This window comes from Helicoverpa armigera, chromosome 13 (assembly GCF_030705265.1).
Source record: "Helicoverpa armigera isolate CAAS_96S chromosome 13, ASM3070526v1, whole genome shotgun sequence".
In the NCBI taxonomy this organism is placed as follows: Eukaryota; Metazoa; Arthropoda; class Insecta; order Lepidoptera; family Noctuidae; genus Helicoverpa; species Helicoverpa armigera.
In genome coordinates, this window is record NC_087132.1 from 7,680,951 (window position 1) to 7,703,924 (window position 22,974).

The 22,974-nt window shown below is 33.9% G+C and overlaps 2 protein-coding genes across 2 annotated transcripts in view; one reads left to right on the plus strand and one right to left on the minus strand.

Moving 5' to 3' along the window:
- The first annotated feature begins 3,070 nt into the window (after nucleotides 1-3,070).
- On the plus strand, nucleotides 3,071-10,912 carry LOC110370680 (hemicentin-1). The gene is made up of 10 exons (XM_021326575.3): nucleotides 3,071-3,275; nucleotides 3,457-3,581; nucleotides 3,989-4,190; nucleotides 6,530-6,661; nucleotides 7,899-8,087; nucleotides 8,380-8,440; nucleotides 9,171-9,426; nucleotides 9,638-9,716; nucleotides 9,944-10,075; nucleotides 10,422-10,912. The coding sequence occupies exons 1-10, from the start codon at nucleotides 3,224-3,226 to the stop codon at nucleotides 10,697-10,699; spliced, it is 1,506 nt and encodes a 501-aa protein (XP_021182250.3). The 5' UTR covers nucleotides 3,071-3,223; the 3' UTR covers nucleotides 10,700-10,912.
- Nucleotides 10,913-11,050: 138 nt separating this feature from the next.
- Nucleotides 11,051-22,974, minus strand: part of LOC110370681 (neural cell adhesion molecule 2) — a 133,055-nt gene continuing 121,131 nt past the window's right edge. The window contains exons 2-11 of the mRNA XM_021326576.3: nucleotides 17,400-17,512; nucleotides 16,869-17,067; nucleotides 16,372-16,503; nucleotides 15,810-15,962; nucleotides 15,098-15,188; nucleotides 14,751-14,853; nucleotides 14,188-14,346; nucleotides 13,824-13,938; nucleotides 13,541-13,633; nucleotides 11,051-13,404 (exon numbers count right to left, since the gene is read on the minus strand). Coding sequence (XP_021182251.3) covers nucleotides 13,220-13,404; nucleotides 13,541-13,633; nucleotides 13,824-13,938; nucleotides 14,188-14,346; nucleotides 14,751-14,853; nucleotides 15,098-15,188; nucleotides 15,810-15,962; nucleotides 16,372-16,503; nucleotides 16,869-17,067; nucleotides 17,400-17,512 — 1,343 coding nt within the window. The 3' untranslated portion in view covers nucleotides 11,051-13,219. The remainder of the gene's footprint in view (nucleotides 13,405-13,540; nucleotides 13,634-13,823; nucleotides 13,939-14,187; nucleotides 14,347-14,750; nucleotides 14,854-15,097; nucleotides 15,189-15,809; nucleotides 15,963-16,371; nucleotides 16,504-16,868; nucleotides 17,068-17,399; nucleotides 17,513-22,974) is intronic.

A 22,974-nucleotide genomic window follows, 5' to 3' on the forward strand; every position in this document is an offset into this window, starting at 1 on the left:
AAGATTTATTTTTGAGACGGCTTAACATTGAACAGGGACAAGGAAAAATATAAAAAAAATATAATGAATAATTTCCATTCAAATTATCAATTTAGTAGTCTCAAGCTATTCTTAAAAATGGGTCATGAGCAATTTGTTTAACCCAGAGATAAATCAAGTCTTCAATGTAAAATACAAATGTGCGAAATATTCAAACTACGTTGTACGTACAACACATTGGCTGATACGAGACGAGACCTTATCAACACGTGTTGGTATAATTCCAAATCCTGGAACTTCATACAGAATATATCTAATCACAAGTGTACCGAACTATGAGTAATGCTACATGGTCATCAAAAATTAGAAAAAAACGCAATCATGCTACTCATGCCCCATAATGCTTACGAATCACATTTCGCTCAGGTAACACATAAGTAGTTGTAATTATGGTGGCACAATATTTTTTAGTGGCAAGATAATTTGTACTAAAGGTATTTTACTAAATTATTGATTGGTAAAAAATAGAACTCTTTTTGTTCATAGACATCGGCAGTTTTTCTGGCCCAAGTTGTAATACAGTCCACGAAAATCTTTTGATTTCTACCTTTTTGGTTACTAGGTGCTAAAATGCTACATGATTCGTATATACGCAAAATATTGCAGGATGGTATAAATTGTCGCAAAATATGATATCGTCATGCCCAATATCCATGAATGTGACATAAGCGTACCAAAGGTCAAGAATATAAATAAAATATAAATTATTCATGAGTAACTTCAGTTTCAGAGCGGACACTGATATTATTTAGACACAGTAGGTACCTATATTGTATTACATTGACTTTGTTACAGTAAAAAATAATGCCATTCTAAACTTTTTGATGATCCCAATTGTGAAATCGTTTAAAGATCTGTACTGCCGTAAATGATTTTGCATAGTTTTGTACTCAATGAAACAATACATCATACGATTTAAAACGTGTTAATTAATTCTTAACTACATTAACTTTCAAATGATGTGTCATTACTCTATTCATTTCTTCCTCGAATATTTTTTTTTAGATAGTAATTTTTGTCTATCTGGGCGAACTTTTTATGACCTTAATAAAGATAATGATTATTAAGTAACTGGGCAAGCGTTAACATACAAGAAATCAAAATTAAATGCCTCGTCAGTGACATTTATGGTAATTCGTGAGTAATAGAAACTTTTTAAAACGTATCTTCTTAACCTAACCTAAGGATGAAAGCGACAATGTTTTAGTTTTTTTTTGTATTCACAAGAACTCCTGACGTTTAGTGACGTCATATGCTTTAGTTTATATTCAGTCAGCATCATATCTTTCGGAAGATTTCATTGCTGACGTATGCCATATTGTTATTTAGGGAATGTCGAAGATCCATTCGAATGTTTAATTTTTGATAATACGCGCGTCAGATGATGACAACATTGAGTCATTATTTTTATTGATTGCAATAAAATTGAGGAAGATAGTGATAGATTTTTTATCCTTTTAACTGGCTCAGGGTTAAATGTGATGTCTGATTTCAAAATTAATGTAATTCGTCTTTAAATATTTTTTGAGTAATGTGTTTTTTGTTAACTCATGTTTGGACAAGGTTTAGAATTGCATGCGTTACCGAAGTGCAGTATTATGCACGCATTGCAAAAGTGTGTCACATTTATGATGACATGGAGTCATTAACCTGCGCGGGTACTTAGATTGTTCTAGTCCAATGTGCCATTGCTGTATCGGAGCTAATTGGTACTTAGATAGTAGGTATATAATAAAATTGTCTTAGAGCCACTCTCATCTTATTTAGTAAGCTCAAGCTATTTACAGAAGTTCATTTATTTCTAGAAATGAAAAAATAAAAACATATTCAACGCCGTATTGTACTTCGGAAATGAGACTTAATTTACATGGATGCTAAGTTATGTAGCGGTATTCATAGCACCATCCTTCAATATAAGAGACATAGCTAGAAGAATCCCAGTTCACCGGGACAAATGAAAATTATTTGTGGATGTCAAACGCATCCATAGCACTCGTCCGGTGGAAAAGCTGCCTAAGAAATTGCTAGTCAATGTTGTGGATAGTAATAATTCCGTTAAAGAATAAATGTAAATATGTAGCCAGCTGATATTCTACTATAGTTATTATTATGTAAGTAAGTAGTTAACTTGCGTTAATCGCCAGCGATATACAGCTCAGTGAACTAAAGTTAAAGTACTCGTGCATAATAATTATTATAATATACATAATAATAAAAATTACTCCTTTGTTTATAATAAAGTGATATACGTACAATATACATTTCTTGATGAAGAAGTTAATTAATAATTAATACATATGATATTGGCCCTTATCGCTGTATTTCTTATAAGTATTTATATGAATTGACTTTCAATTGATAAAATTGCTTCCGTCCTGCCTGTGATATGAAATTAATTATTTTCAATTTCAATATGCGTATCTCTTACAAGGACTCATTAATAAAATTATAAGTTATGTATTGAAAGAAAATTACGATTTTTGAAAAATATATTACCTTTTTTTAACGACGTCAAAAATCATCCCGCTGTGGATTAGTAGCGGCAAGGGAGTGTCAGACTCTTACTGAAACCGTCGTGTTCCGTCGTGGGCCTTTTATTTACCAGGGACGCGGTATCTCTTTTGAACAACCCGCAGCCCAAAATACCGCGTTATCTGCATTTAGATTGTTAATACATAAGTCAAGGATTTAAGATTCTGCTCTCTATTCTACTTTAGGCTCACAATATTTGAACCCTTTAGTTTTTAAATTAAAATAAGTGACCTACAGGTAAAGTCTGGTATATTTCCATGATCAATATTAAGGCTGTATCTATTACATAATTTAAAAAGTTCAAAAAACACGCAGTCTTCACAATTAGGACTTACCTATTATTAGCTGGATACAAAATATTTGACATAGTATTGTGACCTTTTTAATTTTGCTCGGCAAGTGTGACTTCCTCACTGATGACATTGTACACAATAATGGCAATTAAAATAAATTAATTGTTCCTATTACCTAATTAATTGGTGCGTATGCGCCCAACATGAGCACCGCACTTTCATCCAGGCCGTGAGATCGCCACCACGAAAAAACAAAAAAAGAGTAAACCAGTGATGTTCCATAGTTAAAATTATAATTTAAAAAATCAATGTGTCATTTGAAGTTCGTTTTTTGAATTTGAATTACGAAATTATTCGAAATGAAGTGGGTTTTCTATGTGATCGTTTTTGTGTACATGTTCTATAGGGCAGGTATGTATGATATAACTTGGGTTACGTAATGCATGATTAAAAATAATAATCGAAATTATTTTTTTGTCAATCAAGTCGATAAGTGGTTGATCAAAGTCTTCAAATTGTGATCTAATCGTTTTTTGTCTCTATAATTATTACTTTTTTACCCTATTTATGTACTTCAACTTTGTGATTTTAGTGTACGGTCTGAAAACTGTGGAAAACAGTTTGATGGTGGAACCCGTCACGTATGGGGACGATGACTATTTGAAAGTTGGAAGCCATAAAACCATCAGTTGCAAGGCGTCCAATCGGAATCAGAGGGTAAGTTTAAAAACGATTTTGTAACAAGTCGAATTTAAAATATGTTTTACTCTTTTGATTAAATGAATATAAAACAACATAAAACGCCTTCATTTCATTTAAATTGCTTGCTGTGCCCACCGGCACAGTTCATAGTTGTGACAACCATTTTTTTCTACCGCGATAAACAATATGAATATGAATTAGAGGCACACAGAAAGTTCTAAAATTTTGAATTCTACAGGTAAATACATATTACAGGTATAAACATATATATACATATTGTATAGGTCAGATAACCGCTTATTATGTAACAACTCAAGTATGGTTGAGTACGCAACACTGTGTGTAAAATGAATCTTCTGTTACGGGTTACCAATGATACTAACTTAACAAATACTTCACGTCTATATTCCCTTCATCACCAGGTGGAATGGATAGACCCGAATGGCTACACAGTGAAACGCATGCCAGGAGGTCGGATATTCTCTCAGGAGCATTTCGTGCAGTCCATGAGGGGACGAGCTCCGGCTCTAGTGCTGACTATCACAAGAGCTGCGGTACAGGATACCGGGGTATACCAGTGCAAGTCTGGAGATCTAGTTAAGAATGTGTCACTGTGTGTTATTGGTGAGTTTTTAATCTTTTATACATCTAGATATTGTAAAACAAAGTCCCCCACCGCGGCTCATTGTCTGTTCGTGATAAATTCACACCGATGTTTAAGCGGTTTTCCCCACTTGATTGGGTGACTCTCGAGGAAGGATGTGGTATATATTTTTTAAGTTTTCGTAATTATTTCTGTATACAAAAACCTCCGCGTACTAAGTTGCGGGCGACCGCTAGTTCTTTATAAAGTTTGAAAGTGTGGTGGTATGCGCTCAATCCTTCTTTTTGTGAGACGAGGCCATCCAGTAACGGGATGTTAAAAAAGGCTGATGATGATGAAATTGATACTGGAATCTATGTTATACCTAGTGTTGGTTTAGTGGCACAGTTTTGTCGAATAAATTAGGACGGATCTAGCATCCACATTCTCTGTAGGTATCAGTGTTACACTAAATACTTTTAACATATTTTGAGTACAACGTAATATGACATTATTTTCAAAATTTTATATGATAAAGTAGTTTATTGCTTTATTTGATGTGACCCGACCATGACCGAAGATGCGAAGTGTGAATAAAGATTAGGTTTTAGCATACCTACTTCCTTTCCTTCTTTTTGAGTTTTCCGTCAATTCACACTTTTATGCTTTGTCGTCAACTTGATTTATTCTAGTTATAAACTTTAATTTACATTCTTGTTTGATTTGATTTTGACTCGCAAAGCTCCTGTCAAACCACCGCCCTTTTGGTGTTCGATACTGTGAATGCACTCAAATAAACCATTTTTATGAGGTTTGTATAGGTACTTTGATAAAATTTCACCCTATTTATTACTCTTTACACTTGGTACTTATCATTTGGTTTTAGCAAAAATATGCAATTCATTTCCTGACCTATTCATTTCTAATTAGCACGTTGAAATTCACACTGCTATTTGCACGTCTGAGCATTTTTTTGTTATTGCACTCAAAAGGTGTGAAGTAAAAATGATTAGTCATTCATATTATGACATTGTGTTCTTTATTAATAATAAAAGTTATAAAAGAATAAAGCCGCATATTGGAAATAGAAAAATGAAATCCTAGGGTCATCTATAGAGATGTGATTTAATTAAGTCATCCGTAAGTGTTTCCTGAATTGAGACAGAAGTGACTGAAACTTTTTTAGTCTTATACACTTTTTATCTTGGTAGAAAACGTGTCTGTAACAGTAATTTTATGTGCCACAAGTGACAACCCCTAACGTTCCATTGGATTGTGGAAATTCGTATGACTTTCACTCTGTCTAATAATTCATTATGAAGAATTTAAGTGGCAAATAGCAAACTTATTTTTTGGGACAGTGAAATGCTTAATTATAAGTAAACAGAGGATTTCACTATTGCATGGACGACATGGAGTTTTAACCTAGCATGTAATATTAATAATGTAGCAAACATTTCAATTAAATAATTATGGCTTACTAACTTACTAATTTGCTATGTATTTCACTGTAAACACCAGTATTTTGAAGTAGTTGCAAACACTAATAGAACACACGCTAAAGTATGTATGTAAATTAAGTCGATGATGTAAAGAAAAAACTAAATTATCGACAGGTATTTTAAAAGCGATGTCATAAGAACACTTCTTCAAATTGAAGTATAAAATAAACAAAATACTTATAAGTTTAATTTAGAGGAGTACCGGGGTGATGACACTCGTTTCATCCACGTGGAATATCTGGCAAAATAATTTATAAATTATTCAGTAGATTGTGTAATATGTTTAGGTGTGTATGGTAAGGCCTAAACCTCCTTGCATGAATCTGCTTCCAGTACGTTAAATTTATAAAGATGTAATATTCTTAGGTAGATAAACTCTTTAGGTAAACTTTACATAAGTCAACAAAAAGCATCAAATCGCTTAACAATACTCTCATACGCAAACCCAAATCCATTTAAAAGTACCTACCAATAATCTGGAGACTGCTAGTAAGTTCCCAAGAATCGATTTCCCAAAAAAGGGAAATGTTTTTTGACGCCTCGTTTAACACACATGCAAATGGTCTGTGTGGTTTCCGCAAGTTGACCACTGGCGGTCGCTGTTAAAATGCCATTCACATAATTTTCAATATTTTAAGGATTAATGACCTTAAATTATTCTAAGGGCTTCAACAAAAGATTCGAAACAATACCAATAACCAGTTATTTTCCCGCCGCTTAAACCGCGTCTCGTGGAACCTGTACACGGATAAAATGTAGCTTTATGTTACTCGGGGATTGTTCAGCTTCTAGCAATTAAGTATAGTTTCGGACCTTCTAGGGTAAGAACAAAAATGTTTCCTCTTTATTATACCAGATATCTCATACTTTGTCCACAGAACCTTCGGACTTTGGTGAATCCCCTGCTGAGGTGGTAGCAGACATAGGCCGCTCCATCACATTGTCTTGCCAAGCTAAGGGTGATCCTGAACCCAGGATCTCATGGGTCTGGAAAGGAGTTACTATTAGTGGTACTGTGTTTGTTATATATTTACAGAACAGACCATTAGTTGCATTAAGATTCATAAAAATTAAAACTGCCTGAAATCTATTGCTAACTTTGAACTCGTTGACAAAGAAAGAGTCAGCAATAGATTTGAAGAAGCTTAACTTTTAATGGATCTTTCTGCAACTGAGGGAGAAAGGACAATGAACTTTTACTTGAATAACGAGTAAAGAATAAGCCAATTTTATTTATTCGGAAACCTGCACAAACAATACTATTACGATGTGATGAGTGATACCACTTTTAATATAACAAAGACAGTTTTAATTAGATTTTTCAAATGACTGTATTGTATGCAGGTTTTAACATCAAGAGGTGTCAAGAGACTTGAAGATCAAACAGAATAAATGTTAAAATAAAATACATTTTTGAAAAGTGTTTATCAAAACGCTAATTATAATTAAAAGTAATCTTAAAAAAAGGTAACTTTGTAAATTATGTTTTCTCAAGGTCACAATGTTTATAGTATTTTTGGGACAAGCTTCTCGCTTCTTCGAGAGCTGTTCTCATCACAACCTTGTATGAAGTTTGTTTACCTGAGTACTTAAAAAATACAAAAAAAAAATGTTTTTGATGCCTGTAAGAATCTACTTGAATTAGTAAAAATAAATGATTCAAAAACAAAAAGTTGTATGAAAAGAACAATGAACATTTTTATTGTGGAACCGTGTTGATGCATGTTAAACGTTTGTGCAAATACCTAAATGCATTTAAATGTTAGCCTGTCGCTGTTAGGGTTTAAACAATGCCCTAAGTTTCATGCTACATCACGAACAAATAAAAGAATATTTTTTTATATCTGATTTAAAAATATACCTGCTACTGTGATGTTTGCTATGTATTTCACACACAACTCGCATTGCAAGTTTAAGTAAAGCAGAATTAAAAAAATAAGATTCTCAAACACCGTTTTTATGCACTTATACAAGATTTTGCTAAAATTTTAACTCAATGTCGAGTGTCATGTACTGATAGTAAGTATTAAAATATCCCAGGTAACTATTCTTGCTTTTACCTGAAACCCATTGATTATTCTTAGCTACATCAAAAATGTAGCCGAAAGTTATATTTTTATGAGCTTATCTCTGGAAGCCGACCCCAACATAGTTTGGGAAAAAGGCTCGGAGGATGATATCAACAAACAAACAGCATTCGAATATTTCTAAAGATCAGCGATCTAACTCTTTCCTGCAATTTGACAGATGAATACGACACTGACAAATACAAAGTGATGACGAAGTACAACATGCAAGGCTTCGAAGGTCTACTAACCATCACGTCTCTGGAGCCAGAGGACAGTGGAGTGTACGGCTGTCTGAGCATCCAGGATAGCCCGCAAAGCGAAGACTGTAGCCATATGGAGACGTTCAATATCACTCTGAATGTGAATCGTAAGTAGCATTTAATACGTTGAAATTTACACTAATAGTTAAGTTGTAATTAAGTATTGTATTTTTTTTTTGAAAACAAGTTTTTCCTACGATGCGCCTATTCGACCTATTCGAGGCACATTATACAAGTCAATTTCCAAAATCAATCATCAACGCATTGAAAGCAGATAGTATAGTTGAGAAAGTTCATGGACAAATGAATACTGTTATGTTATCAGTTATTAATGTTTGCTTAATATAATCTTCTTCCATATATATGTACCTAAACCTTAATATGTGTATTAATTTCCAGATCCTCCAATATTTGAAGATGGCAATAAAACGAAGTTGGTTTATGGCAAGACCAATCAAGAGTAAGCCCCTCAAGAAATAAATTAATGCTCTTCTTACTGTATACCTATTAACATAATAATAGTTTAATTATTTTTATAACTTACCATGGCAATCGTGTAATAGTCAGGGTTAAAGATAGATAACCTAAAATTAGGTACCTACATATATTAAACAATATTAAAACCATTCTCATAATCTCCATAACTTATCTTTCCACCGATGATTATAATTAACATGATTATGCAAAAGGTCGAGTGAAACAATTATTAAAGTAATTTCAGTACTTCAAAGACCTTGTTTGTGAAATTCTAATAGGCTGAGTTTGATTTCTCTACGAATAACTTTAAAAGTCAAGTAGTTCAATACCCATTTGGAATTTCATTAAAAGTGTATTGTCAACAATTAGATCACGTGTATATTAATGTGTCGTCTATTTAGTCAGACGTTGCCATCACGTTTTTACTTCTTTTAATAAATATTTGGAGAGCATTGAAGAGCTAGTAAAGGACATGCTCAGTAAGAAGGATATGTGAATGTACTTGGCAAATCTAATCATCTTTTTTGGAGATCCCATTTTGAACCATTAAAAATATCTTCACAAGTTAACGGAAAATATTTTTCCAACTATAGTACCTACTGTACCTAAGGTTATTTTTGAAACCAGCAAAGAGTACAACACTACCTACATAGATCTACCATTACTAATTACGTATTCATCTGGCTAAAATGATTTCTACTCAATTTTTCCAGAGTCGAAATAGAATGCGTTGCCAACGGCCACCCGGCTCCCACATACAGATGGTTCCAGGATCTAAAAGATGACATTTTGTACGAATACGACAAGAAACAAGTGAAGATCTCAGACGAGGGTTCAGCCGTTTTGACCGTGGTAGCCAACAAGACTACGTTTTATAATAGGTACAAGTGTGTGGCTAGCAATGAGCATGGCGACTCGGAAAAGTATTTTGTTTTAATGAAAATGGAGAAACCTAATAAGCCTAATGAAGTGAGTATTGTGGTCTCTTATAAATTGTGGACTTTTATTACAAGTTTAAATATTCTTAGTTAGTACCATGTGCGTGCCTTTGCTCTTAAAGTTTTTGTAGGCGTGCAGTGCGCTGTGTCAGCCGTTTATATACATTCCAATAATTATCTACTATTTAAATGATTAGTTTATGTATGCATATAAGTAAAATACATTAAATATTAATTTTCAGGTGAGCTTGTTTAACGCTACAGCAAATTCAGTTAATTTGAATGTAACGTGGTATGAAGAAGTACAGTTCCCAATTAACGGTAAGTTTGCCTGCTTTTAAATTATTATTATGATTTAACCATACTTAATAAGGTAGAGTAGTCGTTTACTCTGTTATAAATAAACCCTGATTAAAGAGTCCAAAACCTCTATTCAAATTCAATAAAACGAGTTACTGTATAATTACAAGTGACGTATATAAAATTCTCGTTTCAAAGAACTGCCGCAATTTCATGGTATGTATTTTAATTTATATGAATAATTCCAGCGTTGGAGATACAACATATAGAACAAACTGACATGGGCAGGAAAATATTCCCTCCCAAAGAAGCGTCGTGGAAGAAAAGTAAGCAGGTTGAAGTGAAATTTTTAGGAGAAACTATCGATCCCGAAATTGGAGGTAAGAGTCCTTATTCATTTTCATACGAAGTTACAACCATACAAAACTGCTTTAGAGAGCCTAAAGTATAGGATAAAGTATTATGTATATGAAAGTAATATGTAAATGAAAGTATATGTATCCGAGAGTATATGAATGAAAGTATATAATAAAGTTTTAAAAAATAAATCACAATGAACCAACCGCAACTTTATGATATTCAGTATTCAATAGGTGTTTTTTGTTAGCTCTAAAGACAGGCAGACAGACAGGAAGATTTTGTAATTTTTTACTTATTTTTTTTAAGTTTTCATCATTTCTCAAATGGAATGCACAACAAAGTTAATAAATATGTACACTTTGGCAGGTATCATAGTAGCATTGGAAGAATTAGACCCGGACACAGCATATTGGATCCGATTGCGAGTAACCAACGAGGTTGGTGAATCACCCTGGTCTGATATAGTGCTGGTTTCCACCGGTTCTGAAGAGGAAGATTCCACTACGGAAGACCCGGATGCTGAACCAGAAGTAGGCAGTAATGAAGAGAATATGAATGACGCTACTTTCTACGGCATTTTCTTTGCTGGTGGTATATTTGTAGTTTCTTTTGTTTGTATGTTTGCTATGAGATTGGTTAAGTAGACTTACGGATGCAAATGTTTTTATAATACGTAGCGTAGTTACGTCATATGTCATTTTTATTTTATTTGAAGAGAGTTGATATGGCAGTAAAGTTTAAATAGATGTTACGTTTGAAAAGAATTGTTTATATTATTTATTGATAAAGGAAATTTCAAAGACGTGAAGTCATATGAATTACTTTGTAAATACTATATTAAGTAATGAAATTATAATACTGCCACCATTTATGTTATTTATTTCATAATAATGTGTTCGAATATTTTAATGTTCAGTGTGTTCATATTTCTTTAATGCAAATAAAAGGTATTGTTTATAAGAAATGTTATTCATTTGATAAATTAGAAACACAAATTAAATGTTTATAAACCATTTTATTAGGGGCAGAAACACCAGTGTAATTAACATAACAATTAGTGTATATGAAACTCATTAGCCGACAATATCATGTATGTACATAGTAGAAATTACCAGAGTGGTACATTAGGTACAAACGGCAATAAACATTTTATAAAACAATGATTTTTCTTCAACTACTTATAAATTTTATGTAAATGCCGCGTTTTTACGACACTGCAGCATGGGCATGAAGCCCAAAGGATCCCTTAACTTTAGTGATACCAAGCTTCTTAAGCTAACTTTGCAAGTAATATTCAATGGTACATTCAATAAAATTCTTATCGTGTCACGCGCAATGAAAATGTCAATAGGGATTCATGTCATTCATGTTTTCATACAATCAATCTCAAAGATTGACATTTCAAATCGATTATCTCCAGTACATCATTTAAGATAATCCTATCTATGTTTCACCTAAAGAAGCGATACAAAGGAAAACAAATATACAATAGAATAATCAGTCTTCCTGCTAGAACATGGTAAAACTGTGACTTATGCAATAAAAATTGACCGATTGGTTAAGGTTAGGATAGGTATTAGTAAGTTGGAATGTAAAATTCGAAAAATGAATCGTTAATATTTCGAATCAAAATAGTACCTGCATAAATATTGTCATAGTTTATAATGTTAAGGATTCGATTTATTCGACTTTAAAAATTAAACTTATTCTAACAACGACGATAACTTAAATTTTACTTAACTGTATTTATCTACTCGTACATAGACCGTAGTGCATGTATCAGTTCCAGCTACACATACCTATGTATGTACTTTTGAAGCTAATTCATAGAACTACGCAATTACTAGTCATATGAAATACATAGAAGTCTCTCGTTTGCGCTACAGAGCTATGAACGAATAGAAGGGACTTGCAATTCTACAATTTCATACGTTAGTAATAGGGTTATAGTAGGCTTTGAACACACCCCTTTTTAGGGTTAGAAACCTACTTATACTTTCTAAATCAGTGGACATCACTTTATATAAGTGTAACTAGTTATATAAGTAGGCAAAGATTTATATAAATTTAAATATAGATGTAAAATAAACTTAGCTCCAAAAGTACACTTTAACCCTTTAACATGAATGCGATAACTTAAAACTACATTATTTTATGCAGAGCTAAATAATTATTCATATAATATTTTTATATAATTGTATTTACAAGTGACAAGCTGCAAAATGGGTGCTTTTGCCGCATTAGATTGAACATTTAGATGAAAATTAAAAACAATGTGAAATAATCAAAATATAAGTGTATCGATGTGATCGCAACTTTTAATAAAAAATGTCTTTTCAAAATAAGCGTTAAGTAGGAAACGTTAGACGTTTTCTGACAAAAATAAATACGCATCACGTGTTTGATCATTAGAGCTTAAACAATGTGTTTTTTATATATGACTCAATTATGTCACTCTTACAAACATGTACATAAGCAAATCACAGCAATATACTATACATGTTTATATAATAATATACGCGCTCTTTTCATTGCAAATAAAATAAGCGAGAGCGGCCATCCTATGTAAATTAGTTACACTTCATGTACACATATATTTATTAAATACGTAATGTTACCTATTAAAATTATAACTTCAGGCTGTTTAAATATTTGGTAAGAGAAATTGAACACTTAATTATTTTAAACTTCAATAATAGACAATTATTTTTGTTTTAAATTAAACATTATCTATCTACATTTACTTTGGAATGTCATGGGGATAGTGACTTAAAATTAGGTTTAAAAATCAATTCAACGATTTGGCTTAATATTTGGCATCAATTATTACGGAGTTTTTAAATAATTTCTGATAACAAAAACACCGATCACATTTCACTTTCGATGACTTTTCTTTCAATTTATAGAAACCAAATAACATACATTGAAACAGTTTAAAGTTTCTAATATAATATCAACATGAAGTAAATATTCTATAGTAACCAATAAAGCATAACATTAACACTGATTTTTCCGCACTTTAAAACAAACATTTTTCAACATATTTTCGGCGCTCACCTGCAACGAAACTTATCAAAAACCTAGCCGAAAATATCACCATAGAACCTCTTTATACATATACCACGAATTAAAAAAAAATCCCCACGTCAACCAGAAGCTTTTTTTTAATAAAGATGCACTAATATGGCTGCGATAATGAGGGTGAAGGCAGCTGTGAGCCTGATCGCGTCGTCCGTCGTTTTTGCGTCAGCTGTCTCCAGCCATTCCGAGTTACCCGCGGCGTTGCGTGTGCGCACGCGGACGTGGTAAACCGTGCTGTTCGATAGAGATCCTACTGTGAACAGAGTATCTGGAAAAAAACATGAAAAAGAGGTTATAAACACGTACTATATCTATGGCTGGTTTCATTTTGCGCATTTAAAAATTCACTTTTCTTTCGAATAATGAATAGAGTCTGTTAAAAAGACCGAAGCAGTGTTACTTACTATCAGGATCTTCGACATCCAGACGATATTCTGCTGCGCCATCCCAGTCTACTGGGTAGCCCTCTTTCGCAACGGCGAGCTGGAAGATGTATCCTGAAACATACAAAATAAAAATATTATACATGTATATTTCAAAACGTGATTCAAGCGTTTGACAATACGTCCCAAACTAGTATCTTGGGCAAGCTACAATTTAGGAAGTTTGGCAAGTACATGCACCCAGTCAATTTATATTTTCTGGTATATTTAAAAGTTATATTTACAAGTTAAGGAGTATACTTACCAATAACCGTCAGGTTCTTTGGGTCCAACGAAACTTCATCACCAGTTGCGAAGATGCAAGTTGAACAAGTCACGTTGAAAGTAAGATCAGTGGTATTGGCGCCAACCAGGTTGACCTGTAAGACATTAATAAATAGCACCAATCTTTTACTGACCTATTATCCAAAAAAAGAAACAATAACTACCTAATGTTTGACCATAACCAAAAAAAGATTCTAAGTGTCGTAATAAGTTTCATTTCTATAAAACCGTCTTCTCACTATACTTAAGTACTGATATATTGTTTCAAACTTAGTTATTTTCAAACTGCTTTAAACCAAAATGGCATCAATAGGTGATAATCCAATTCTTCAGGATAAACTTACGGAATCTGGAGGCTCAGGCCTGGAACCAGGGTTAATGTGGAAGATGATGGATTCGGAGCCCTTGGTATTGCTAGCGGAGCATCTGTATTCACCATAGTCGCTCTCCTCCCTAATTCTCAGGATAAGCACGGAGTTGGTGCCATCTTCAGAAGTGATCACCTGGAAGGAAAGCTCTTAATAAAGGGTCTTGTTATAAAACAACAAGTTAAAGATTGCTTTTAAGATTCGCAATTGTTCCAATCTGAATGGTGAGATTTATTCCATTTTCCCTTTTAATGAGTGTGCCAGAAATGGGTTCATCACCCGGTATGAAAGAAATGATTAAACAGAGAAACCTGTTAGGTTATGATAGCGCCCGCCCCCCCGTGGCAGACACAGTAATGCGTGATCTACCAAAAAGGTAGCAAAGAATGGCGATCACTAATGATGATGTCCTCCTCGCTAATCCGCCTCGGTGGCTGTTCTCATATAAGGAGATAAGCCAACGCTCATGCATACCTATGCTGTGCATATTATACTCGTAGCACTAACAATAGTGCATATGGATGAAGCTGTTTTCTTACCGTATCGGGATCGGAGATTGGGTCGCCATCGAATCCGTTGTTTCTCCTGTACCATCTGTAGGTAGGTGGGGGGTTGGCAATGGCACTGCAAGTCACGTTTTTGCTGCAACAGAAAATGCATTTTACCTCAGAATTAAGTACATTTTACGTGAAATTAGTCATAAATGATGAAAATCACGCTCTTTTCATAAGATTCTAAGGTCTTATGTTGTCTTTTATTGTACTGCCACGAATTCAATGGCTCTGCGATATACTAGCGAGTAACCAATTGCTGGTTTGTGTTCAGAAATATTCAGATAGATTTGAATAGGTATTTTTTAAATAAATTGTAGCTAAATTATACTTACGTATCATTTAAAATAGCGTAAACCTCTTCAGTCTTGTATTTTTGGTTCGTGTAAATCATTTGAGTGTCAATGTTGTACAAAATTGGTTTATCTGAAAAAATATTTTTATTTGTCATAAAAAGAGAATTTCATGCATTCTATTGTACAATAAAAAAATAATGTTGTAAATCGAAACATAAATAAATTAGCACTCAATATACAAATACAATTTTTCATTGAAATATGCAAAAACCATTTTTCATTGCAAGATTGGCTACAATTTGTGCAAATGAAAACTGTTATCACGAGCTGAAAACTTTTCAGTTGAGAATTATCTTTTAATCAATCGTTCAGAATATTGCAATCCGTAAATTGATGTTTATTTTTTGTAGGATCAAAGCACGCTTCTGATTAACACTTTTCACATCATGAAAAACATATGTAATAACGGTCTCAACATTTCACATTACTTTATGCATAAATATTTTGTAATATTAATAAAATAATATTGAAATATTTTTTCGATCTATCTACCTTTCATTAAGTCTTAATATTATGTTACTTTAAATGGCTTTAATGTAACTGTAACATACCAATAAGGTCTCATCGTTTCTTAAAACAGTTGACAGTTGCTGTCAGTCAGTACAAAAATTCTATCAAAACTAGCAGCTGTCGACTACAAAAGACGTTTTGGTGTTGTTGGAACATTACGCAGGTTGTTTATGTTACTTACGTTGTACAGAAAGATGGACAGTCTTTTCAGTGTAGTGGGACAAGGCTTTTTGCCTGACTTTGCACACGTAAAGGCCAACATCGGCGTGATTGAGTTTCTTAATTTCTAACGTGTTGTCTTGCTTGATTGAATACTTCTTGGGCTCATCTTTATCTGAAAAAGAAAACAGACCGCATATTAGTAGAAAATAAATTGTTTAATGACCGGGTGACCAGAAATATTTATTCAAATAACGATTTGTTTTCTATTGCGGTGAAAAACAAAATAATACTAAATGGTTAGCTACTAATTATAAAATAGCCTTTGAAATTGTTTATTCAACTGTGTTTTATGTGGTTACCAATTATTGAAAATTTTAATTGTCTTTTGTACTAACGGTTTAATTTATAATTTTGAAAATAAGTGATACATATTTTAACAAATATATTTCCATTGGTTTATTTCTGGTCCACAAAGCAGATTGGTGAAACGGGGCACTTTTTGTAAGTTTTACATTTTTCATCTCGACATTTTAACTTCAAATGTATTAATTGATTACCCAGGATTTTTACTATAATTTTACCTCTAATTTGCTGCTTATCCTTGTACCAGACGACGACTGGCAGAGGATATCCGTTGGCTTCGCAAGTCAACTTCACTGACTTGCCCTCCTCGCCTTCCAGGGTGACATTCTTGTCGGCAATGTTTACTTTCTCTGGAAATTAAATAGTGAAATGTTTAAAAAAGAAAATATGCGTTGGTGTAGGTTTCTTGCTTGAGCTGAGGGGTTATTCAATAGCTACTATAGCTCAGGTATACGAAAGTCTCCAGGCTCCTCAAACAGTAAAATGTTAATCGGGGTATTTTATTTATATTTCGATGCATTTCGTCTTTGATTTTATAGAGTACCTATCAGCTTTTTATCAATTCGCAGTGCAAAAAAATCATGCCTAGTACTAAAATTAAATTGTATGGATTCTTTGAAATCGAAAACCGGCTGTATTACATTTCTCATGTCGAAAATCGAAATCCGGCTTTGTGGCAAAAAAGATTTTAAGTAAATAGGAAAAATATTTTTACCTCCAACAATAAACTCTTTCGTTTCAGAAAGATTGCCAGCTTTGCAGGTCCAGTTGCCTCCATCACTGATCTTGATGCGATGAATGATGAGGGGTACCAGGACTCCATCATCCTCAGTCTTGCGTTCCACGAACACTCTGCTATTCTTGGTAGATCGCTCCTCGACTACTTTGCCCGAGGGGGACAACCATTGAATAGGCTGGAAGGAATTTTTGATGATGATTAGACTGGGTGTTTTCCTACTTATCTTTTGCACTAAATACATACATTACCTACTAAACTATTAGCTACTCATATGTTGGTAGATCATTGGCTAATTAGTAAGAAAATAAACTATACTATCAAAGGCTATAAAAGTTTCTAGTCGTAATTTATAAACAAGACGTTGACTGTACTTTTGATTGTATTAGGCCATAGTATGTATCTATTTATAATATTCACTATAATATTCACTAGATTTGAAAGGGCTTCTTCCAGTTTATTGTTTAACATTATCCATAGAAGTTAGAACAAATGGTTTTAGATACGTACCTCTATTAGATTTTGTCCTTTACAAAAGATGGCTTTGGTTTCACCCACGTTGTAGACCGTTGACCTCGCCATGATGCGAAGAGTCGGCTCTGGTAACTCTTCATCTGGCCGTACTGAAATTAAAATAAAAATAAAATTTAATATGATAGATAACACTGTTATAATAATATCAGTAGTATAATAATAGTAGTATAATATCAGTAAAATTGTCTGATTCTTTCTAAAGCTTAGTTGCGCATGTGTAAAAGTATGTATCCATGCTTCCTCTAGATACCAAATGTAAATATATTTTTTTTGCGCGTAAGAGTCTATTTTAGAATCTTCTTGTATTCGGAAAAAAACACTCAATAGTGCTAGTTGAATATTTCAGTGTAGGTAAGTAGGTAACTTTTCAAAAACGTTGCTTAAACATTGTAGCACAATTATAAAGAGGTCTTAAACACTGATGTGACTCGGAACTATGAATAACGAAACTTGTTGTGTGCACAAATTCCGGTCAGTCAAAACTTCGTCCAGTCGCCTCGGTAACTTCCACGGTGCCTGCATTGCAAGTATTTAAACCATTTAAACTTATGTTTATTTTAGTTAAGCACAATATTTCAATTAATTAAAATAATATTACATTCTTGCAGTTTAATTTTAATTGGAAGCGAGGTGCTTTATAACCATTTTGTATTTCAGAAAATTGTTATTCAGGTTTTAATTGTTTAATCATAAATGTACGCAAATATAACAATTTCTGGAAGCATACCTATAATATTTAAGGAGCACGGCATAGCTGAATAACATAGCCAATATTTATTTATTTGTTGTAATACAGAAATTATTAGGCGCAAGGACTATTTATTACATATGTACACGGGACAAAAAAGGTGATCGAGATCGAATTTACATAAAAACTAAATATTTCCCACAGGTATCCGTCTAGTTTTGGAATCGACATGTCATATAATAATTTAATTTCAACGAAAAACGCGATTCGTTTACACACAAAACTAGTTTTTAGGTTTTATTCCAAATGGCATACGTTTATTACTTTTATGATGGTAATGTACTAAGTAATTGGTCGTGTCGCGAGGGGAGTGGAGGCATATAGAGGAGTGCCCGGTAGTAGGGCGATGACCTAACCTATGTACATAGCATGTAAATGCCTAGAGACCTAGAATGAGCTATGATGACCAGACAGTGAGGTTTTTAAGCCATTATATGCGTGTTTAATGTATTATGAAATTAGTTATGGGTCTTCAGTTAGGGGTTAATAGTTAAATAACCTTCAGTAGCAGACAGCTTAGTCACTGAACTTTGTTATGTAAACTAGGTAATACAGACGTACCTTCATGTTCAATACTTTTCTGGTAAACGCTTTTATAAAATGAGTAACTATCGCTAAATATCTTTCCCTCATTTACAGTTGAGGAAATAAAGAAATATGAACTCAACAGTATCTAATTTGCTATCTGCAATAAAATCCCTTTTGAATTTAAAGCGACTATAATCGCGCTTAGCACTGAGAGAACGATCATTTACTGCAATTACAACCGTAATTTACAATTAAAAGAGTAGTTTTTTGTTTGATAAATGTTGGCAGCAGATGGTCTTTACAGCTCGCGAACGGAGGATAAGCTCTTAAAGCGCTCAGACGAAGCAGTTACTATGAACTAACGAATTTAACGACTGTAGATGAAAATATATACCAAATATTTTACCGAGATTCACAATGTTTTTCTGAAATATTCATACACGTTTCTCAATTAATTAACGTCAAAGATTTTCGGGCATAAAACTAGGTACGAATATGTTAATGCATAAATTAATCCCTCGTCACTTGACGTTAAGCGTATATTAATGAACCGCATAGTATAAGGAAGATCACAAAATATTATATTTCCTTAATGGAAGGCATGCCTGTCTAAACAAATATATTTCATGAGAGGCTTGACACGTTATGGTACCACCTACGTATCTGTAATTATGTACCTGCGTGGAGTGTGTCAAGCGTGATAACTGGCCGTTAATTACCTCTGCTGTTAATTTTACTTCGATGTATAAAGAGACAAATTACAAACACATAATTACAACAAAAGCGAATAGGCATCCTTGTGTTGCCATACCAATTTCTTCCAATAAACCAACTCCTTTTCAGAAACAAAATCTTACAGAAGTTACTTTAAGAATTCTCTTATTGATATTGTCAGAAAACCCTATAAAACTTTCGCAGTCCTAGGCATCGCGCTTCTCGATTTCATTTCAGCAAAGAAGCAGCCATCAATAAAATAAATCAGTGAATACTCTCCTTAATTGCCTAATTTGCTTTTGACAGTGAAGCCATCAAAATAATGAATGAAACATTCTCCAACTTCCCCAATCAAAGAGTCTTTCAATAAGGCGGGCCGAACAGAAGCTATGGGAAATAAATCTCAGACTATTAATGGGAAAGCCCATGGCTTGCTATTCACACTGACTTTTGGGGCATTAATTTACGTAATTTCAATGTGGTCCTATATATCCCAATCATTATATAATTACACATTATACAGCTAATAGACGCTCGTATTATTTGGATTGCATCCTGAGATCATGACATATGCTAATTAAATGTCAATTGCAATGACAAGTTCCGTTCCCAGTTGGATTGGAATGGATCGAACGATGATATAATACAGGCTTGTGCCTGAAGCACTGTTATCGCAGCCTAATTACGATCAGTTTTGCAGGTAATCCCGTCGAATACTGCAATTATTTTATCGATTTTCATTATAGCAGGTGACAATTCACGGCTTCCACCGCATGTATGAGTTCCATCATGCATAATGATATGATGATTAGGTCAGATTGGCACATTTCTGCTTGGTAGCAGAATTTTCAAGGAAGAAAAATGAAATGCGGATTACACCACAACAAAATGTGGTTCACGACGTCTGCCAGTTTTCTTCTCATTGAATAATGATGCAAACGGTTAAAATAATTTTTCATCACTCACACGTCAGCATGTTACTTCGCACGACATTCAATTATTCGTCTAAGCCTGTCGTTCGGTTTGCCAAATAATCGGTTTTAGGAAAAATATCCGAGAGAAAAACTAGCGGCTCAAACAGATGAAAATAAGAAAATGGAAAGCTGTTCCCCAATAAGTGAGCAAGAAATAAATCATTTTGACACTTATTACTAAGATGAGTAACGACCAACAATAACTTTTGGAGGTTTTTAGGGTTCCGTAGCCAAAATGGCAAAAACGGAACCCTTATAGTTTCGTCATGTCCGTCTGTCCGTCTGTCCGTCTGTCCGTCTGTCCGTCTGTCCGTCTGTCACAGCCGATTTACTCGGAAACTATAAGTACTACAGTGATGAAATTTGATGGGAATATGTGTTGTATGAACCGCTACAAAAATATGACACTAAATAGTAAAAAAAAGAATTGGGGGTGGGGCCCCCCATACATGTAACTGAGGGATGAAATTTTTTTTTTCGATGTACATACCCGTGTGGGGTATCAATGGAAAGGTCTTTTAAAATGATATAAAGTTTTCTAAAAAACATTTTTCTTAAAGTGAACGGTTTTTGAGATATCAGCTCTCAAAGTCGTAAAAAGTATGTCCCCCCCCCTCTATTTTTATAACTACGGGGTATAAAATTCTAAAAAAAATAGAGGTGATGCATGCTAATTAACTCTTTCAACGATTTTTGGTTTGATCAAAGTATCTCTTATAGTTTTTGAGATAGGTTGATTTAACTGTAATTTACGGAACCCTTCGTGCACGAGTCCGACTCGCACTTGGCCGGTTTTTTTTAAAATATAACACAAAAATAATTAGAGGCTGAGAAAAGCCATGGCTTCTTAATGATCAGCATTGTTTTGATTAATGTTCACATTTGTTTGTTAGACACCGGTGTAGGTATAATTAGGTGTTTGTTTCATGAAATTCAAATTTTGTTTACCACTCCGTTGTACTTGACTGAAAATTCTCAGATTAATATTTAGGTGAGTCAATAAGGTAAACGTACCAATAGTCGTCGGATTTCGGAAATCACTGACTTTGAAGCGCTATTGTGTGTTAAATATTTAATAAAAAATGAAAATTTTTGCATGACGTGATAGAGTATTTATTCATTATTCTAAATAACTAATGTTTTTTTAATCATTTTGATGGGTTTATATACTTATTAAGGCAAAAGTAAAAAAAGGGCGATTTGTACCAATAGTCGTCTGATTTGTACGGATACTCGTCAAATATTCCCAGTACTCGTCAACTTTTAATGCTAATGTAAACTCTCTGCTCTTGAACATAAGGTTCAAGTTATTAAAAAATTTTATGTGCTTGAATTTGTTTACACTTAACATTAGATAGGTATATAGATAAAAAACCAAATTCCTATTTAGAATAGCAGGTCATAATCTGTTAGAAGAGCAGATATTCAATAAAACAGATACATCTAGTTGCATTTAAATTTATATTCCTATCTATCAAACGCTTGGAATCACAAAACCAGTCTATAAAATATATGTTATATTTCTTAATCACAATAACCATGCAGTCATGTGCATATGTAGCACTAGTAAAATAATTACTTTTAAAATATTTAAATTGTAAAATAAAATAATTAGTATTCACAAAAAATAAAAGCCACAATCATTTATAGCTTTCCGCGAAATAATTACTAACATTCATAGATATGTAGGTAAGGTTGTCCTTCATCAAAACTTCTGAACTGCTTAGCGCATGCTAAGTACCATTTGCAAAAATCTCTATAGACAGTTCAAACTTTCTACTGTCTTAAAGGTATCAATCAAAAAATAAAATATGATTAGGTACAACTAACCGTTCAAATCCAGTAATAATAATATCTAATAAGCCCCACACTGCATCTGAGGCGGATGACGGGGAGTAGCGACCCGGGGCTATATGTATATCCGAGTGCTCGGGGAGAGTATACTGTCCCCCATCTCCGGCCTGCTGGAGTGAAGGTCTCCCGCCTCTTGGCTTGCCTTCATTGGCCGACCAGAGTGGAGTCGCCAGAGCAGGGTTAGCAGCCCTGCTCGGAAGGTAGATGCCTCGTGGTAAGTGGCGGGTGGGCCGGTGATGCTGGACCCACAGGGAGCGCGTGATCTGCGTTTAAAGTCCGCCGAGATATCCTCATCCTTCAGCTGCTCATGTACCTGTTGCCCTCTTGTTGCGATTTAGCGACTGATTCCCGGGGGCCCAGTAAGTGAGGTGGCGAGTCTATACCTGCCATTTTAACATGTATTTTATACATTGTCATCGGCAAGTGCCATAGTTCCTCATCATCATCAGCCTTTTTCCCAACTATGTTGGGGTCGGCTTCCAGTCTAACCGATTCAGTTCAGTACCAGTGCTTTACAAGAAGCGACTGCCTATCTGACCTCCTCAACCCAGTTACCCAGGCAACCCAATACCCCTTGGTTAGACTGGTGTGAGATTTACTGGCTTTTGACTACCCATAACGACTGCCAAGGATGTTCAATGACAGCCGGGACCTACAGTTTAACGTGCCATCGAAACACAGTCATTGGTGTCATTGCAGGATATATTTAGAAAGTACATACAAACTTAGAAAA